The sequence below is a fragment of the Neodiprion lecontei genome, chromosome 7, assembly GCF_021901455.1.
Source record: "Neodiprion lecontei isolate iyNeoLeco1 chromosome 7, iyNeoLeco1.1, whole genome shotgun sequence".
Lineage (NCBI taxonomy): Eukaryota > Metazoa > Arthropoda > Insecta > Hymenoptera > Diprionidae > Neodiprion > Neodiprion lecontei.
Window position 1 is genome coordinate 4,988,339 of NC_060266.1, and position 21,221 is coordinate 5,009,559.

At 38.8% G+C, this 21,221-nt stretch overlaps 1 protein-coding gene across 2 annotated transcripts; it reads left to right on the forward strand.

Annotated features, from left to right (window-relative positions):
* The first annotated feature begins 3,984 nt into the window (after positions 1-3,984).
* Positions 3,985-20,381, forward strand: LOC107220845 (cGMP-specific 3',5'-cyclic phosphodiesterase). 2 transcript variants are annotated; one of them, XM_015659608.2, is made up of 12 exons: positions 3,985-4,814; positions 12,110-12,370; positions 12,838-13,175; positions 13,554-13,784; positions 14,050-14,407; positions 15,020-15,189; positions 15,249-15,471; positions 16,209-16,283; positions 16,365-16,403; positions 16,650-16,934; positions 17,005-17,818; positions 18,144-20,381. In XM_015659608.2, the coding sequence occupies exons 2-12, from the start codon at positions 12,320-12,322 to the stop codon at positions 18,800-18,802; spliced, it is 3,243 nt and encodes a 1,080-aa protein (XP_015515094.1). In that variant the 5' UTR covers positions 3,985-4,814; positions 12,110-12,319; the 3' UTR covers positions 18,803-20,381. The 2 variants fall into 2 exon arrangements, with proteins under 2 accessions (XP_015515094.1, XP_046602139.1); XM_046746183.1 differs by having other exon boundaries at positions 3,985-4,373.
* The last annotated feature ends 840 nt before the right edge of the window (positions 20,382-21,221 follow it).

Here is a 21,221-nt window from a genome sequence, read left to right on the forward strand (position 1 = left end):
GTGCAAAATGCCACTGAAACTGTGCAAACTTTTCAACGAATCGCATGGGATCCTTGCAAGAAACAAAAGGACTGGAAACGTCAGTTAGGAGCGAGATACTGCCTCGCGGCGTGATTTACTGAACAACTCGTCTGTCGCCAAACGAGGCACATTCACTAATGACGTGATCATCAGACTCATTCACAGCGTGTTGCTCAATCTACGCCCCCTTTACCTTCTCCATCACCACCCTGCTCTAACACGGTATCTTCGTTGACATGATATATACGTAGACTTCAATCAACTGACAAATTTTCGAGATAAACAAGGTTGTTACCACGACATTAATTCAACCTAAGGTATAATCTGACCCTGAAATAACTCTGGACCTTTGTACAAATAAGTCGTATGATTCGGTGAATCGTACTTCTATAATTGGATGATCATTAATGAAAATGAAATGAAAAAAAAAAAAACACACCGTATTCCAGATTGTTATATGTTAGGACCGTGGGAACATTTTCGATAATCAAGCAATCTTGGGTAAATTATTGAACGGGTATCGTTACCAGAAACTAAGTTCAACCCTCAGACTTTGTTCGATTCTGGATGTTTACTCTCACATAAAAATGATGTTTGGATTTAGTTGCCTGCGGATTATAATAAGGTAATAGTTGCATGAAAAAAGGAAAGATCTTAGGTGAACCGTTGGGGCTGTAAAAGTAGTTTCATAAAATCACGTGTTCCCGATTCATCCTACATGTGTACGTACGGTGCGTAAGATGATAATCTGTTCACCCAGGAATACGGTAATAAATTCAGAGAAAAATTTATGCTTTTTAAAAATAATCAATTTATAGACGCATTTTGTGGAAATTTATTTCAAGAAGAATGCAAGTAAAATTTGACATGAATCAGCTACAATTTTTACGGTAAATCCAAAGCGATGCCTACAGCAATTTTTCTTTTCTCATTCTTTTCCGTCTGTGACACACGGCTTGGATGATTGGGACCGCGGACCCAATAGCCGGCAGTTTTCCGCCTGAACGCGCGTTCGAAAAGCAGCGCTGACATTTAAATATCAGCGAACATCAACCGAGAAATAATGTATGCAGAGTTCAGAAGTTTTTGAGAGTTATTGTCAGTACGACGTGTTCGATGAATGCGTTGATTTAATGGGGCTTTTGTTTGTTACTGTTAACATTATTACAGGCGTAACAGACTCTCGATCGGAATTTCCCGATTACCACAAACTCATGGTGTCTGGTAAAAAATCCGTAACAAATTGAGGAACATTTTCAAGAAATTTCCAGGTTATTCAAGAACATTCCGAAAAAATAAAAACACACGAATGCAGAGGGCGTTCTACAACCTGTTGGTAGGGAAAAACGAACGACGAGATTCAAGGCGGATATTCACTATTTAAAAAATAATTATTCAGTAAAGACAAATAAATATATCGTTCCCAGCAAACCTTAAATTTGGAATATTTCCAGGAAACAAGAATAATTCAAGGATATTTACAGGACAACTGGACACCATGAGCAAGTTCTCATGTAATATCTTCTACACTTAGCGAAATTTGTAGTTCCGGTTACCGCTCAGTCCTTAACTACTTTCATTTTTTACCACGTTCGAAAAATATAGTTCTAGGTAGAAAATGAAAATTAGTTTTCTAGCCGTTACCGGAAAATCTGGTATCCGTTACTATTCTTTCCCATTACGATCGCTGTTGCTATATTTTCTTGCAACCGTTGCGAAAATTTAATGCTCGTGCAAGAATAAATTGACGTTAAAGCCTTGTTCAACCAAAAAAGTATAGCAAACCAGAGAAACTGATTTTGCGTTGCAATAACCAAAAAAGGATCGACAATAGCGCAAAATGATCAAGCGTACCTCGTTTTTCGTAAACCCAACAATATTGAAACAGTTTTTTTAACGATACCTCTTTTACTCAATTTTTCTAGTTACTATAAACGATGAAATTTTTCTCAGTGTAGATAGCTGGCGTTTTTTGGTCGTTGAAAATGCGGAATAGAAGAGCAGAGTTGAAAACAATGAAGAAAAATCGTTTAGTCATCATCACGCCTTGGCAGAAGAAATCAAAAATTGTTAATCCCCGCCGGCTTACAGGTGTCAGTAAGTTGTGGCTAATGATAATAATTTCTCGGATTTGACTTGATGACCAATCAGTCGCGTATTGACATCTCTAATTCAACTTACATATATGACAAGAAAATTAAGCATTGGACTGTCTGTTTGAAGTTGCTGTAATTAGCAGTCTCGTATAGTCAGCATGATCTGTTGGCTTAAAACGCGCTCTTTCATCCGGGTGAAAATCAGTTGATTCGATACTCTCGATAAGTTAACAGTGCGCTGCTTGGGTTGGTTTATTCTACGTTTAACGGGGGTGGAAGGAGAAGAAACGAGATCCTGGTAAAGAATAAAAAAAAAAAAAAACAGTCGGTGATTCCGGAGATCGTAAAGGCAAAAAAACGCGAAACTGGTGACCATACATGCCGCATAACCGTTCACGTTTTCGCTCGTTTCTGATCCCCCGTGAAATCTTTGAAACTAAAAACGAAAACACGGAAAAATATTTAATCTTATGTGCATAGGTAGAATATCTATATCGTTCGTTAGCATGTTTTTGCTGTCTCAAAATCCAATTACCAAACTAATTTCGGTACAAATTTAGAAACAAAGAAATCGTATCTACCTTCGGAAAAAAAGTTTCCCAAAAAAATTTCATTTCTTACGGAAAAGGCGGAAGTTTTTCTCTGCAATTACCGAAACTTGTTTCTGAAAATGCAAGTTCAGGGTTAATATACATCCAACTTGACATTATTTTCACACAAACAAAAAAAGTTTTGTTCATTTTATAGTGCGCAGAAAATAAAATGCCTCAGTAGTGTCCAAGAAATTGTTTGACACTAAAATACCATAGATTCTGTTGCGATTGCGAAATCAGATCTACACAGTGAGATCATATTGTAAGGATTGAAAAATGATTGATTAATTGTTGTACCCGAAAAAATTATCGTTTGATTGTAATTTACGCTGCACGAATTAAGCGCCGCATCAAACAAAGACAAATAAATATGCGATTGTGAATTGACAGGGTGATTCAATGGTATAGGACCACGAATGATTTAGTTCTGCCGATTATACTAGACCGATGCCTGGAGTCCCTCCTAATAACTGCTAATCTTACTTCTCTCGCGAGAAAGGATTTTCAACGCGTCACGGAAAGTATTTTGCCACTTCAGCAAAAAATTTTGTAGATTTACGATGTAACGTATTATTTGATAGCGTTAATCGATTAATAGCTCTCGTGATTTCGTAATTTTAACTGATTTCTATGAACCGTATAAGTTTAGTACGAAGCTGTAGCTGTACGAAGCGATTCAGCTGACTCTACCAGAGACTATTCAATATTTTGCTAGCACCACAAAAGAAAAAACTATCGTTTCATTAAACTGACTAAATTAAAATCAACGTTTCATATTTACAACCATATTTCGTTCTATAAATTTTCTTTTTTTTTTTACAATCCTGAAACAATAATTTCATCAATCTACGGGAAAATTTTCTACAAAAATCGTCTAAAAATTCATATTTCCAAAAAAAAAAAAAAACAAAGTAGGCAAAAAGTTTACTCCGACTGTGACCGCTCCGAGCCAAGGGCCCGGTCCTGAAGCTACGGGAAAGCTTCTGCGAGCCGGAGGGGTTGCCTCGACGATGGCCGGGGACGGAAATTCGCCATATCGATCCAAGGGTTGCCCCCACCGAGCTTTCGCAAACGGCGCCTCTCGCGCTCCGGGGCGCCGGCGCGAGGGGAGAAACTACCCCCCACCACCCCCACCACCCCCTACCCTATAATACCATGCCGCCTCTCTCCGCAGCGGCATCAGCCTCCGTGCCCATCATCCCCCCTCACCACCCCCACCACCCCCACCACCCGGCAATCACCCCCAAGCCTGGCCTCAGTCAGCCCCGAGCTTTCGCACGCGCGTCTCCGCCAACGCTTGACCGGCCTTTCGCAACGTGTGCCGATAAAACGTCGTCGTAACGGGGCCCAAAACGGACTCGTGGGCCCAACACGTCGGCGGAACTTTCGTCGCGTGCGTCCAACCGCTGACACCAAGTGCTTTTGTGTTGTCACGTATTGTTTTTCCACGATGAAACGAAGAATCGTATCCACGAGTATTGTTCGACGATTTGCCGGACGTTGTCACGTCCTGACGATAACTCGGTGCGACATCCTTCTGCGTCATACCTCCTGAAGATCATAATAAGCGGTTCACGGTCTTCCGTATTCGGGAGGATACGATCGAGTATTGGGATCTTCTTCTCGGAGGTCGTTGCAACAGTGTCCGGAGTTATGGAAAAGTGTACGAATCATCGCGTTGTTTAAGGAATTATTTAACCGTCAAAGAAAGAGGGGGGGGGGGGGGCTAGAGAGAAGCCGAACGAACGTATTCGTCAGTCAAACAATATCGGTGCGAAAGTCGAGTCGTTGTGCGGTCTTTATCCCGCGTCGTAAGGATCATTTTGTAAACCAGTTGACGTCATTGCTTCCGCAATGCATGCTGCAGCGATTTGCGGGGCGAAACTGTTGAAAGTCGTAACTTTTGTACGGGAGTTCGTCGATCGAGGACACAAAGAGTAACTCGAGTCTGATGTAATCGACGATACATCACGTGCGGGGAAGATTTTCATACTGGAACACCTAGGAAGTATCCCAAGAGGTTGAAATTGAGGCTGATAAATCACGCCAATTATAAAGGGAATCTGATGTTCGAAGGTCCTTCAACGATTCGAGGATCTGTTAGGTATTTTCCAAGACATTCGTTGGATTTCCAATCTTATAGCTGATAAGAATTCAATGAACGAGACGGCCGGTTGGTACGCAGGGAAGGGGGGGAGAACGCTAGTGAACAACCCCTTGGAATTTCCAACCGGTTAGATGGTCACCCTCCACCCCCCTCGTCTCATCGACCCCGTTCCTTATTTGCTTAAACTGTGTCTATTATCGTCCGTGTAATCTAGTCACGTCAGATGCCAGAGATTAACCAATTTACAGACACGAGTTCGGTTTGCCCGTTTCTATACAACGTCGATTCATACGGATTATAAACGCAACGCGGTTTGATGTAGATGTTTTAACAACTCACGTCCGCGTCTGCTTGTCGCAATGAAATCCAGATTCGTTACCTTCGGGCTGAGTATAATACAAAACACGTTCATTGCTGCTGCTTACTAGTCGTTCCGTTTTGAATAAGGTTAGCGACTTTCGAAGCTTGTATTGAGTGCGGTAAATCAATGCAGTTGTTCTTTCAAGAGTAAAAATTTTTTAGGTTCAATGATGTATCAGCCTTATTATTATCTGTTTCTTTCAGTCGTCGTGAGCGAAATTTAAGATTCTTCTTTCGCAGCTAAAATGCAAAAAAAAAATATATATATATATATATTTCTTATTGAAAATAGAGCATCATTTTATAGCACAATTATTGTGTAATTGTGTAATTTTGTTTGTTTTTTTTTGTCAAGGTATATTTAAAAATTGTAGAGGTGCAGCAATTCTCTAAAAGTTATCAATTTTTTTTTTTTTTTTCTGTGACCACGATTATTTGACTATACGCTTTATCCGAAACGTAAGAAAAAAATAAATCTGTTAACAGACGTGAACGTTCGCTGATTGAACGCATGATTTTTCAAAATTCATATTTTTACCAAAATAGTAGTGGTTTCACTGAAAAGTTACTTTTTTCGCCGTATAAAATTCTCATTTTTTCTTTTTAACATATGTGAAATAAAGGTTTCATAGAGAGAAAAAAATCTATCGTTCGATCAGTAGATTTTGATGTTTTCTAACAGAGTTACTTTTTTTCGCACGATTCAGATAAGGCGTTCTCAAGTTATCGCGGTCACCGTAGAAAGAAATTTTTTCGTAGAATTGCGGTACCTTCCAAATTTGAAAAAATATCATATCACAATTAAAAAAAAAAAAAATTCACGACGTCAATTTACGGTACAATTAAGCTAATGCTTTGATAATATTACTGAGAATCTTAATACCGGTATTTTTACATCTCTAGTCCAACAGCGCATGCCCGCAGTAGCGAAAAGACCACTTTTGACTCCTAGGATTAAAAAATGATATTTTCGTTACTCCGCACGCGCGCATTCGCAGACTCACTGAACAGTCACAGAAACGAGTACTTTGTGTACGGAAAACAGGTATGAAAAAACGCGTAAAACATGCTTAGGTTATATAAAAACAGTTTTTGCACACTAGTGGAGAAATGGTTCGCTATTTCCCAACGCGGAAGTCTGTTAATAGAGAAATAGCGCGTCTTTTCTGTACTTTCATCGGGGTCTAAAAGTCGCATATTCTTACGTTTCAGTTGTGAAAAAAATATCGCACACATTATACGCGTGCAGCAATATCAAGAAGGAGAAAACAGATGGGCGTACCGCTCGTTTATGGTACACCATTTATTTGACACACAGATGAAAATACCCGTTTTGTCAAATAGCACGTAGGCTTATCATTCCGGTAACTGGTTCCGTGATTGTGCGAGAAGAGTCTACGCTATGATCGTCTAGAATGGGAGCCGTGCACAGTCAGCAAATTCTGAGGGTTGTCGGAGCTTGCGACGTAGTTCGGTTAAAATAGCCTCACGCGTCATTTGTAGGGCAGCGCATTTTTGTCGATTTTATCCCAACCGGGCCGAGAGATTTATTTTTTATTCTCAGGATTCCGTACCTGAAAGGGCAAAAACGGGACCCTTGTAGGATCACTTTCTTGTCCGTCTGTCAACGCGATTATTTCTGAGAAACGGGTAGAGGTATCAAGTTGAAATTAATATCGAATACTGAGGTCTACGGTCCGTTAGAGTTGTAAAAAATTCAAGCTTCCATGTCAACGGAATCAAAAGATACATCAATTTATGTCACGTATTTCGATACTCGTAAACTCACAAATCAAAACTTACAGGGGTACTTCCCGTTGACCTAGAATCACGAAATTTGGAGAGAAGAAAGCTCTCACAACACAAGTACTGAGAGAAATTTTTAGTTCCGGTTACCGGTCAGTCCTTAACTATTTTCATTTTTTACCACGATCAAAAAATATAGTTCTAGGTAGAAAATGAAAATTAGTTTTCTAGCTGTTACCAGAAAGTCTAGTATCCGTTACTATTCTTTCTCGTTACGATCACTGTTGCTATATTTTCTAGCAACTGTTGCGAAAATTCAATGCTTGTGCAAGAATAAATTAGTGAGTAAAGGATAAAGTCCGAAAAAAAAAAATCGTAATAATTAACTTTGTACGGATCACTCGAAGCACTTGTTCGGTTCTTTTTTCATACTGTTCGAAAGGGTCTTTCCCGCGAAATAGATCAGCACTGATATCTGTTTGCAGATTCAAATACACATAACCACATTCGACGTGATTCGCAAACACTTGACAAAAGCACAGCTCACGAGGGCATCGACGATTCCAATGTTTGACCAACGTTTAAAGCTCCTCATAGTTTTGGTCATACGTACCAACTGTTTGAACGCGTGATCCGTGGGCGAAATAAGATATGCTTTGTGAAAAAAGACTCGGTATAAGAGAAATTTCGACGGGGAAAATTCAATTTTCTGACAATATAGTTTTACGCTGCTAAGTAGCTTTTATGTACGTACCTACGTATGGTTAATTTTACTTATGAAACGCGGCGCGGCGTGATGTACAAAAGCCTCGAAAAGACGCTCGTCGTGGATTCTTCTCAAGTGGCTTTACGCTTGTTACAAAGCTTTGAATTTAAAGCCGCGTTATTTCAGAAGGAATATAAAAGATACTTGACGTCATACGCCTCGTGCTCACGAGAATTGAGAACTTTGTGAAAAACACCCTCGTGCAACCGGGTTCTCAACTGCAGTACCGGTATCAATACATCCTCAGGGTCCTGGAAACCAATACTTTGAACGAAACGTTCAAAATTTATCAGCAAAATCTGTATGACGGTAAATTACTCGGGAATATAATTTGTCGAACGTTTATCGTTCATTTTATTACGCATGATTAGGTGCGGTTACTTTTTTTTTACAATTTATTTCTCTACAATGGAAAAAAATTTGGTCGTAATGACGAAACTTTGTTCCTGGAAACGAAAGTTCAGTTAATATAAGTTAATATATATATATATTAACCCTGAATATATATATTGCAACAACTCTTTCATCCAACTTATAGGTAACATCGATATTCGCTGTTACCTAATTGCGACTAGCAGGGTTCATTATGTTCTCAATGACTAAGTGCCGTTTTCATATCCACATACACACTGCTTACACACTTGTGAATCTCACTCGTTCAACCATGGTTACATAAAAGTATGAAACTTGCATCAGACAAGTTAGATAACAAAACCGATTTTATCAGAGTATGAAAAGTGCTGCAGTGTTAGTTTTTTTCTATGGCGATAGAAATATATGAACAATGTTTTGTGATAATCGTCAAATACAAGTAAAAGTTGATCAACAATTTGCTTCCGTATCCTAAAATTCAAATAATAGAGAAATAAAACGTCTGAAATAAAAATTGCACCAAAATATATTCCGTTGAAAAAAATTATGACTATTCTACCGAAGCGCCAAAAACGCGAATTTATTTATAAAAAGGTGTATATTTTAAATAAAGGTGAAAAGACTTGTATTTTCCGTGGATACGATCTTTCAGTACCAAAATATATAATTACTTATCACGTTTATAAATGATATAATGTTGTATCCGTCAATTTTTCGTTTTTTTTTATTTGCAAACGCTTTAAAAACCTTTGAAACTTGAAGACTCGTCGCTTTCGAGAAAAATGTTAAAAATTGTTATCCTCTCAAAAAATAATATCCATTGTGAACCTGATTGTTTTTCACAAAGTGCGTGATGTTAGGGCATACACGACGATACTTACGACCTTTCAATAAATTTTTCGACTGGTTTCAGTCAAAAATAATACCTGTAAATAATCGAAATTTTTTCGCCATTTTGTAAGATTGCGGCGACACTCTTTTTTTGTTCATAATTTTTAAATTAAAGTTTTTTGTAGTGAAAAATACAATGAATAGAAACTTCGTCTTGGTAAAAATCGATTTTCTGTTTATTTTAAGAGTGAAACGAAGAAAACAATGCTTAACTCGAAGAAAAATACCTAATAAAAACTCAATCGACAAGAATTTTAAATAAAGTAAATAATTTATTCACCAAAATTACGTAAACAATAAATCACACTTTTACAAAATGGTGAAAAAAATTTCGAAAAATCAGAGTTATTATTTTTGACCGTAAGAAACCAAAAAATCCCGACGAGCCGTTGATTTGACGTGGAATGCCACGTATAAATTGTTATAAATATTACTCGAGCTTGTTGAGAGAAAATTCACGTACGGCACGGATAAGTTAACTGCAAAAGTCGACTCCCTTCACAGCGCTTGTTATTGCCAGTTTGAACGCACCTCGGAGCTTTTCCCAAGTCAACATCACCGCATTCGCTCTCCTTACATGCTCATTTCTCATTCACCCTCATCCGTCGTTGCTAATTCCTCTCGCCTGGATCACCCGATCCCATTGTTCCTCATTCAGACTCTAATCTGTCGCTCTAGCTCTGAACTTTCTATGAATTCCGTTCCACTGTTCCGTAATTTAGCAACTTTACGGGTCAGATTACGTGCAAGCTTTACCTTCAATTTCATTTCATCCTACAAATCCAGATGTGACATACATACATATGCATGTCATATTTCAGGATTTTGAGACGTAATTTGATTGAAATTATACAACGAGACTTGATTTAAGCTTGTAAAAAATTATGCAACACCGATAAGGTAGGTGTGTATACAATTTTTAAATTCACAACGCGTCGATAACGATTAGATTGACAGTTTTCAAATGTATGTAGAGGAAAAAAAAAATTGTCCCAAAAGGTGCAATAAACTTTTTGGTTTGATTTGACAATTTTCTAAATTGTTATTAAGTAAAAAAAAAAAAAGGTGCAAATCACAAATTAAATATTGATATGACTGTTTAAATTTTCAAATTACAAAAATGTGTGTCATATTTAGTAACAGAAATGTAACAAATAACACAATATAAAATCGACCTGCTGGGAAAATATGTTTATTATTAATTAAACTTTTGTAACATTGTAGATAACGACACTCAATTAAACCGTAAAAATTATGATCTTTGCGAAACATAAGAGTTTCGAGATTTAATATATTGTTTCTTTTTTTGTTCCCACCTTAAGTTTGAAGTATTCAAATTTCATATTATTGTTATCAAGCATCAAATTGATTGTTTAAGTCGATTTTAGTTTCTGAAAAATAAAAAAAAAGGATCTGACTGGGAAAAACAGGGAGATTTTTGAGGGAAATTAACTGCTTTAGGGTACATTTAGGGGAAAACTTTCAGTTTTAGAATGTTTATAGGGAAATATAAAAAAAAAAGATGGAGTGCTTTAACACCGAGACAAATTTTTAGTTCCAGTTACCGCTCAGTCCTTAACTATTTTCATTTTTTATTTCTCATCACGATCACTGTTGCTATATTTTCTTGCAACTGTTGCGAAAATTTAATGCTCGTGCAAGAATAAATTGAAGTTAAAGCCTTGTTTAACTAAAAAAGAAGAGTAAACCTCAGAAACTGATTTTGCGTTGCAATAATCAAATAAGGATCGACGATAGCGCAAAATGTTTACGCGTACCTCGTTTTTCGTAATTCCAACAATATTCAAACGATTTTCTTAACGATTACTGCCTTACTCAATCTTTCTACCTGCTATAACAAATGAAATTTTTAGAGTGTAGTCCTACCGTGCAGCCTGACGTACACATGTAAGTGGTAGAAGGTCGAAATCGGCACCTAACTCTGTGCATTCGGTAAGCAAACAAGAATCAACGCCAGCCGGATACAAGTAGTACCTACCTACAGTGTGTAATTATTATCCGTACGCAGCTTCTCGTTAGCAATTATGTGGCAAACAACGCCACCTGCGGGGTATACGTTGGTATACTCGTATAGGTTTATCCTGTAACTGAGAGTACGAGATATACTCTGCGAAAAAGTTGGTAACGTACGCTCTGACAATTAATCGGATCCTCCGAGAATTGTGACAAAAGTGACAAAAGAAACGAACGAGACATTGATCATAGACACATAAAATTTCCACAGGAAGAAAAGCTTGTTTCAGTAGATTCCAAAAAACAATAATTAGCCACTGGGAACCCGGTAACGAACATTACTATACAAGCTATTCGACTATTTTGGTATACCGTCGGACAACTGCGAGCTCAACGATGCAAATTATCTGGTTCGCAAAATATCGTATCATCGTGTGAAATCATTCGAAATCATGAAATCGTCTCAATTTGTCCAAAGTGGCAATTACCGAATGTCTTTTTCAACCTTCAGAACGTTTCTGAAATTTCATTAATATTCGGAACGGAGGGTCAACCCAGGATCAATCTGCGGAATGCGCAAGTCCAAGACCACGTGACCTGAGAAATTTTTTCCCGCATACACACTTGCGTTGATTTTTACCTTCAATTTAATGAACGTCCTTCTGACGTAGAACCGCTGAATTTGATCACTCCTCATATGCTTTCGTTCCATTTTTTTTTTTTTTTGAGCCTTTACACGATACTGTAGAAAGATTTTGTACTTTCAAACTGTGTTTCGACTTTAATCGACTCGTCTTACGACTTGTCAGGCTTACAAAGCAATCCCTTTCAAAGATCGCGAGCCAAAGCTAACCGATCCACTGTAACTCGATCAGACATGTCATAGAATAGATGCACAGTCACATTCTTCAAGGATAATCATCTTGTCGAACTTCATCGATCACAGTTCCGTTTGAAGATCCATAGAATTCGTCTCACTGCCCCAAAAGGCGGTCATTTCTATTTCTACAAGTGTATTCAACGACCAGAGGATGCAACTTGGAAGCGAAGGACCTCGTTTCTCCTCAAATTTTATGGTTCTAGTGTCGTGGTTGCATGCATCTACGCTACATTCGGATCGTAAGGTATTTGGCCACTCGAGATTCACGACGATAAAAAGTCTTCTCAATTTTCTCGGTTGCAGAAACGGGTTTCACAGATGCAACAGACGGAATTCAAAGCCTGACTGGACAATATGTGAAGGAAACGGCCCCCGCGATCGAGTTTCAGGCGTCAAAACGATCGTAGAAAGGCACCCTGATACTGGTCGCGTTCGTTAAACGGCCAAGCAACCCCTTGGCACCACTGGAACGTCAATGCACAATGCAAAAACGTCCCGTTCCGAGGTGATAATATGGACGCGGAGGAGATGGACGAAGAGTTGCCGGAGGCAATCAATCTCGAGGTGATCGAAGAACCTGTTTGAAATTCACTCCGTAAACGGCCGTCTCGTCAAATTTAACTTCATCCGGCAAACTCTGTACACAATTTATTCGTCATTCTTCGTACTTTCAATTTGGAAACACGATTCATTCAAACGGCTAGCACTTGTGCTAGGTAATGTTCATGGATATTATTACCCAGGGCAAAGTCAGCGTTGCAGTTATTATAAAATGTAAGCGTGTTTGCAGATCCATTGATCCCTTCATTTTTTGATACCATGATATCTTTTGAATGGTATTTTGGAACGAAGGGTGTGTAATATTTGAAGCGTCATTTTGGTCAAATTGAAAATTTTATCTCAATGGCACAAAAGCCGCGTTTGTGTCGTTTCACCTAAGATTCATCCTACAAGCATGATACATCATACATCTGACAGTGGGATTTTTGAAGAAAGTTTATAACATAAGGATATTGCTTTTTTCACAATAGGTTAACCATAATAACAACCTCGAGAGTTTCCAAGCAATGAAGATCTCAACGACACCGCGATGCTCCAAAACCCCAGAGAGAGAGGAAAGCGCCCTTGTGGGATCCGCGATCCTCTCTCAAGCAAACGAAGAAGATGGGGATTCGGAAATTGGCGATATCGTTGTGCCTGTTAAATCAAATCGATCAATAGAAATCACAAACGCAAATGTTAAGACTGATTTCAAGGAACCCGAAGTTGCTAGATTGTGCCGCAGCAAACGCGTTTCCTGCCAAGACACGATTCCCGAATCTGACGAAGATAATCGAGACGGTGAACTGACCATGGAAAGAGTCGGAAGGTTAGTAAAAAATTTTTGAAAATAACAGTATTTACGTTAACTGCATCACTTTAGTCTTTACAAAACACGTGACTAATTTATGGATTCACATTATCACACGACACGAAAAGTAGTACAGTGACTGTAAAAGTTTCTACATAAAGGTTCTTATTTTTCACAGATACTGTATAAATTTTATACCAGAGTATTTTCAGACGAATCGAAAATTTGGACAAAAATTTTCGAAACAGTTTCTCAGTGCAGCGCAATATTCACAAAAACGTTTGCTCAAATCAATTCCATAAATATTCCCGCATAAAATACGATCACAGAAAAATGGTTGGATGTAATAACATTGGTATAGATTGGAACAGCTCAAACGATTAAGTGTGTTATAAGGTACCTGGAGGCAAACCAAACTGCGGTGGAAAAATGGCTGTTGGAAAAGGCAAGTCCAGAACTCCGGCATCGAGTGCAAAATCCTCTCCTAGTTGCCAAGCGATCGGGGCCGAACCTTCATCAGGAAGAAAGCTCGTTGAGCCGGTGTAAAAGAAACAGCGTGACGTCAGACCTCTTCCAATCCTGGCTAGCTTCTAGTTCGCCGGTCAAAAGGAGCAAAAGTCCAAGCAGGTGAAAATCGATACGAGCCCTCTTCGACTACCGGCTGCAGTCACTTAGTACCTTCAATCCCTGTTACCTCAAGCTTGCTGATCAAATAGTTCAAGCAGAACCTCTTATAGGTACCGTAATGGTGGACATGAGTCAAGATAAGTCAAGCGGTACTTTGCACCTTGACTTTTGTCCGAATCATTGGAAGTCGGTGAACGGACTAATCGGTATCTGCCAATTGCTATCATTTCATCGAGTGAATGATAGTGAGATTTGAATTTTTCAGAATGGCTACAACGCTGGTTGGCCGACGCGAAGAACTGAATCAACTAGACGAGGGAGACTTGTTCATGGAATTGATCCGTGACGTTGCCAATGAATTGGACATCAATATCCTCTGTCATAAGATCTTGGTTAACGTTGGTCTATTGACCCACGCAGACAGGGGCAGCTTGTTCCTGGCCAAAGGTCCTTTGGAGGACCGTTATCTAGTCGCAAAGCTCTTCGATGTCACCCAGGATACTGAGCTCGAGGAGGCCGTGCAAAGGGCAAAACGAGAAGAGATCAGAATACCGTTTGGAGTTGGAATTGCTGGATTTGTGGCGCAGAGCAAGCAGATCATAAATATCAAAGACGCGTACAAGGTTGGTGATAATGTCAAACACATTGTGCCGGTCCGATATTTCCAAGCTACTAGAAATTTACGATCTTTCCAATTCGAGTTCTAAAGAAAATAAATATTGTATGAACGAGCAAATAATGACTTGAAAATTTGCTATCTAAACTATTTCAAACAGTCGTGTAGAAGGTTGCATTTATCAAGCTGATCTACGCTCTGAATTTCCTTGGAATGAAAATTGCGCAACTTGCACCATTGACTGAATATTTATTCTTTAAACGTGAACTTTTCCACTCCAAACGCTTAGAGGTAATAAAATCACTCTAAGTATTCACTCGATTTGGAGTTGCGCAGTTTTCACTCTCCCTTAGTGATGTTTCACTCCAAGCCGTTAAGAGAGTTGTTTGGTGTAAAATAAAAAACAAAAAAATAAAAAACGATGAATATATTCATGTAAATATGCTATGGAAATACCAGTTTGAAAACAATATAATAGAGAGAATCGTAAAGTTGATGCATACATTTCGCCGAGATTCGGAACGGCGTTAAGTCATAAAATCTGGTCGTAGGGGTGAATGTAAGTTCGTAAAAAGGAAATAAGACAAGTTTGACAAGGTATGATCCGTGATGTTTGTAGGACCCGAGGTTCAACAGCTCGATCGATATGAGAACGGGCTACAAAACGACCTTGATACTGTCAATGCCGATTTGTAACTACGAGGGGGACGTAATTGGCGTTGCACAAATCATCAACAAAACAAATGGGAGCAACGAATTCACTCGAAGAGACGTTGAAGTTTTCCAGAGGTAAGTGTTTTCCAGATTAGGGAACGTTAAGGCTGACTAATTAATCACTGGATTCCAAGGTACCTCACATTCTGTGGAATCGGGATCCAAAACGCACAACTGTTCGAACTGTCTGTTCAGGAGTACAGACGGAATCAAATACTGTTGAACCTAGCAAGAAGCATATTCGAAGAACAGAACAACTTGGAATGTTTAGTAACGAAAATTATGGCCGAGGCAAAAGAACTCCTCAAGTGCGAGAGATGCGCAGTCTATCTTTTGGATTTGGACTGTGGCGAGGCGGTGAGTCACTACAGCATTATTTTTCACTGATAACCCTACCTTAGCTCACTCCCATTGCAACAATAATTCACTGGTTATTCAGTAATAATTATCGTTCCACGTATGGTACTGAAAAACCAATCAGAACCGACTAGTCGGAACAATTCAGAAGCTTGCTAAATTGTTTTTAACTTACCGTTTTTCTGTTTTCAGAGAAAAATGGAAGTTGTTGTAATCACCCCGAAAATGAAAAGTCGAGTTTTCACTTGATCTTGAAAAGATCTAGAGAATTACCTATAATCATTTTCGGATGGATATCTGTGTCTGTCAATTTTTTTGTCCGACGATATCTTGAGAATAAGTTACCGGAATTCAATGATATTGATCTCAATCGAGGCGGCTTTCCTCAGCTTAGAACTGATTAGATTTTGGTTTTACTCGGTTCATTACTTTTCGTATTATTTCAGTAACAAAATTCCAAAAAATAAAATAAGATCGACGATCTCTTGAGAATGGATTAATGGATTAGAGTGAAAATTGGTACCATAAGGTTTTTTGAGTCGCTGACCACGAATCTGAATTTCCAAATTGAAATTCGAGTAGGATACTAATAATTTTTTTCCGTAAACTTGGAACCTGCAGTGTAAAAACGGGAAATTCGAGAGCTGGCTCACAGTCAGCTTCAAGCCGCTTGTTAATCCCCCATATATTAGGGCAAACCAGTCCTGAAACATGCTCGTATAAAATTGTTGTTTCAGAGTCATTTGGAAAAGATTGTTGAACGACCAGGAAGACAAATGCAAGAATCTAGAAAACCGTTATCCAGGAGAGAGGTAGGTTTAGACTGCGGCATTCAGATTAATAATTTGGGATGATAGCGATCACAAATCTAATGGTAACGTTGTAAATTTCAGAGCAACAACATCGACATGGAGGATATTTTTCAGCAGCACGTGCGTACGAAATGATGAAACTTACGATCATACAGTCTCACAACATAGTTGAAGAATTGTTCCAAGTGAACTTTGGTGGTTTTTCAATCCCACTTCATTTCCCTCGTTCACGTTGAACTAGTTTTAAATAAAAGTTTTTATTCTCCAACAAAGATTGGTGAACTTTCAGTGATAGAAGTGTTAATTAAAGTAGCTTTCTACACTTAGCAACCGTTAATTGGTCCTGAATAAAGAATGTATTTTCAGCACGCGACAAACGGAAAGAGCAAGTTCACCATGGTTTTCGAGATGGAGAATGATACCCAACAGGCAAGAGTCTACCGACCAAATTCCAACGACCTGTCGAGCACGCTTGGTCAAATAGCGAGGTACGTCGCGAATACTGGACAAATTTTAAACATCGGAGACGTCGCTACGTGGTTAAAGAGAGAAGTCGTGGACGCCGGAAATGAACCGATCCGCAGTATCCTCTGCATGCCGATAGTGAACGGACAGCGAGCCGTAATTGGAGTGGCGCAGCTGATCAACAAGGTAATGGATGGACAGGAATTGGCCTTTTCACACATCGAAATGATGATGTCATTACGCGATAAACTTGCAGGACAATGGAAGTTCTTTCACCGACTCCGACGTCTCGATTTTCGAAGCTTTCGCCATCTTCTGTGGCTTGGGTATCCACAATACCCAGATGTACGAGTCCGCTTGCAAACTGATGGCGAAACAGAAGGTGGCTTTGGAGTGCCTGAGCTATCATGCAACCGCCAGCAACGAGGATACGGTTAAGCTGAAATCCGACACGATACCATCGGCCGAAAAGTACAATCTGTACAGTTTTACATTCATAGATTTTGACCTCACCGACGAAGACACTTGTCGAGCGACGGTGAGGATGTTTAAACAGTGCAATTTGATCCAGCAATTCAACATCCCTTACGAAGTACTCTGCCGATGGATATTGAGTGTGAAGAAAAATTATCGCCCGGTAAAATACCACAACTGGAGGCACGCCTTGAACGTTGCACAAACGATGTTCGCCATGCTGAAAACCGGTAAAATGGAACGTTTCATGACCGACATCGAGATCTTGGGACTGCTGGTTGCCTGTCTGTGCCACGACCTCGACCATCGGGGCACGAACAACGCGTTCCAAATGAAAACAGAGTCGCCCCTGGCGATTTTGTACTCGACAAGCACGATGGAACATCACCACTTCGACCAGTGCGTCATGATACTGAATTCGGACAGTAACAACATCTTTCAAAGCTTATCGATGGAGGATTATAGAACCGTGATGAGGATAGTAGAGAACGCGATTCTGTCCACGGACCTGGCGATGTATTTTAAAAAGAAGAATCGATTTTTGGAACTCATCGAGGAAGGCGAATTCGACTGGCAGAGCGAGGAGAAGAAGGAACGTTAGTAGATAGCAAAATTTTGTTTCAAAAGTGATTAAATTCATTAACGCATTAACGGAGCTGTCACAATTGCTTGAATTCGTTTCAAATCACGTGGACACCGTTTGAGACTCTTTAAAACGAGGTTTAGGTCATTTGGAATGATTTTGAACCTGTATTAAGTCACTTTAAACCTGTTCGAAGTGGTTTGTCATTTGCTTTGTAAGTGAACGACAGTTTTAGGTCATTTGAAATCATTTTCAAGCCGTTTGAAGTCACTTTAAACCTGTTCAAAGTGATCTGTAAGTGAACAGCGTCTCGGCTACACCTTTTAAATTTTTTTCAGTCCTCTGTGGTATGATGATGACGGCCTGTGACGTGAGCGCCATAGCGAAACCTTGGGAGGTGCAGCATCGCGTGGCTAAGTTGGTGGCAGACGAATTTTTCGACCAGGGTGATCTGGAGAGACTTCAGCTGAAAGAACAGCCGGTGGCAATGATGGATCGCGAAAGGCGAGACGAACTACCGCAAATGCAAGTTGGTTTCATCGACGTGATATGTTTACCGCTCTACAAGGTTTTGTCGGAGACGTTTCCCTGGATCGAACCACTCTACGAGGGCACCTTGGAGAATCGAAAGCACTGGCAGGACTTGGCAGAGAAGGTCGAGATGGGTTTGACCTGGATAGACAGAGACACGATAGAGGAACCTGTTGAGGAGTTCGTATCCTCGGAGCCAAAGGACATCGAGTTCACAGTTACGACGTTAAACTGTGCCCACACAGAGAAGAAAGAATTACCCGACGGAGCTCAGGAGCCGCAAGCCGCGAAGTCTTCCTTAGGGAGATTTGCGTCACTTCGTAAGGGTGGCAGGACGCTGAGCAAAGGCGTTAGACACAGACTGAGTAGATCTCTGTACGCGAGAAGCAGTTCCGAGGACGCTGGAAAGGCAAAGGTCTTGATTCCGGAAAGAAAGAACCGGAGTAAGCTCTGCTTGCTCATTTGACGTCTCACCTCTAGCACTCTTGAGAGTATACCGGAATAAGAGTATCGATCAAGTATTTTTACAGGGATCGATATACTTGTATTGAACTTGTCGAAGAATGTGAGGGTGCGAGGAGGAAGAGGGTGAGAGAGAGAGAGAGAGAGAAATTATCTCCAAGACATTTGGAATTCGATGACTGTTGTGATATCAAACTTTGAGGTTTTTACATTTCCTACACTCTATTTTACTACTTGGAAAAGAGAGGCAATTTAGGACCATGCGGCCGGTAAGATGCGCAGTAGATCATAAGGATATAATCATCTTCCATTATTCTTAAAGTTGAACTTAAATTTTAATATCAATATCCGAGTTCAATTACGGATCGAGTGATATGTTGTGACAATTTGCGAATGAGTGTGAGTGTGCGTGTGTGTACAGTACGTGTCGAAACATTATCCGAAGTACTTAGCAAACCTCGGTTCAACAAGTTGTACTTTACACTGCGTCAAAATTAGTGTTGTGCGATTAATCGAGCAATCGGCAGCTTCGATTAATCGATAAATTGAATTTTTCGATTCATCGTTTTTCCAACTGATCGATTAATCGACGGTTTCGATTCATATACCGATTGACCTGCAAAATTATTATTAGGCAGTTTCGATTAACCGAAATCGTCGATTAATCGATTAACGGAAAAACAATTAGTCGAAGCTACCGATTAATCGCACAGCACTGGTCAAAATACAAAGCCAAAGCCAATTACTGGGCAACTCAGCACGATCGGTGGTTAATCAAAACTTGACAGAATGTGCCAGCTGTGAAAATGAACGCGTCGCTGTCAACGGATCAGAAAATACGGCTAAAAATCTGCAGAAGTATTTCCTTCCTTCGCGTGTTCAACTGTTATGTATAACATTATCATCATTTTATTCTTATTATTTCATTTTTGTCTACGAAATCAATCATCCAACAGCAATGCCCTCAAAGTAACTTCTAATATCCCAAACTGTGGTCAATAAAAATGTCAACGTTTAAAGTAAAAGCCCGTAACTATAGCGGAACTATTTGCCAAGGAATATTGATCAAATGTATAGTAAAAAAAATTTGGGAAATCGAGTTATTTCCACTTCAACATGCTTGACAGTTTTTTTAAAAATATTAAAATTTTTTTTTTTTCGAACTAGAAATTTCTCTGCTGGTGAACTATCGTGTCTAATTTTTATTCGTAGCGACGTGATTCGTCAATATTTCGAATTAGGTACACTATTCTTCCGACATAGAAAAAACAAAACTTTGAATTGATCTATTACTCTGTTAATAGCACGAAAAAGAGTGACGATTGAATTTTGTCCCAAATGAACTAACAGTATAAAATCATTTTGGTTACAATGTAATGATCAACCACGATAATACTTCTCGCAAATTGAACCGATGGCAAAATGAAGTTGAGAGTTGTCTACAAGTTTTAATATTCATTTGAGAATAAAGATTGAAGAGAGCCGTACATTGAAACAAAATTTAAAAAAAAAAAAAAAAAAACACAAAAAATCACCCTAAACAATTACACTTATGTAAGAATTCAAATCGAAAAACACATGCCGATGAATTAAACGCCATTTATACAGTGCAACAATGGCGAAGGGTTAAGATTGTAAGATAAATGAAATATTGTGAATCTAAGTCAAATTTTGACAATCTTTTTGTATAATTTGAGTGTTTTAGATTATATGGTATATATACATATATACATATATATATACATATAAATATAGTTAAAAAAAAAATTCGGTGTATCTAGGCTAAACTATAGCTATAATGATTGTTGTAGGAAAACGATGGAAGCCGTATAAAAACCCTCGTCAAATCCATAAAACGAAATCCTTAAACTCTATTGGATTCGATCAAAAAGCATGAGGTTTAAGAATCGTCGTTGATAAAAATGTATTTTTTGAATTGTCATTCCCCGTTAAACGTATGGATTATATTGTTACCCAATAATTGTAACTAAACTAAACATATACAGCGATTATTGTTGATAATTTCGATTATTAAGTTGTCGAACGAAGAAAAAAAAAAAAAAAAAAAAACAAACAAACTGTTTCTAGTATTTTGATATAGTTGTGAAAGTAAGAAGAATAACAATAAAAGTAATAAAAATTTTAATGTACAACAAACTTCGCGTCAACTTCGCCCTCCCATTGATACCAGATTATTATTACCGATAAAAGTTTCTCCATGAACCGAATTTGAGCCTTTTTGTGTCTCAATTATTCAATTGTTCCTGTACAATTTTTCAATGATCCTCTCGATTGATGATTCGATTAGAAAGTCGAGTAACTTGTTCGTAAATCAATTCGTTCCTTTGATCTCTGATTCGATTCAACCGTTTTGAAACTGTCACATCAATATTTTTATATCGATTTGGCAGTTTCTATAAAAA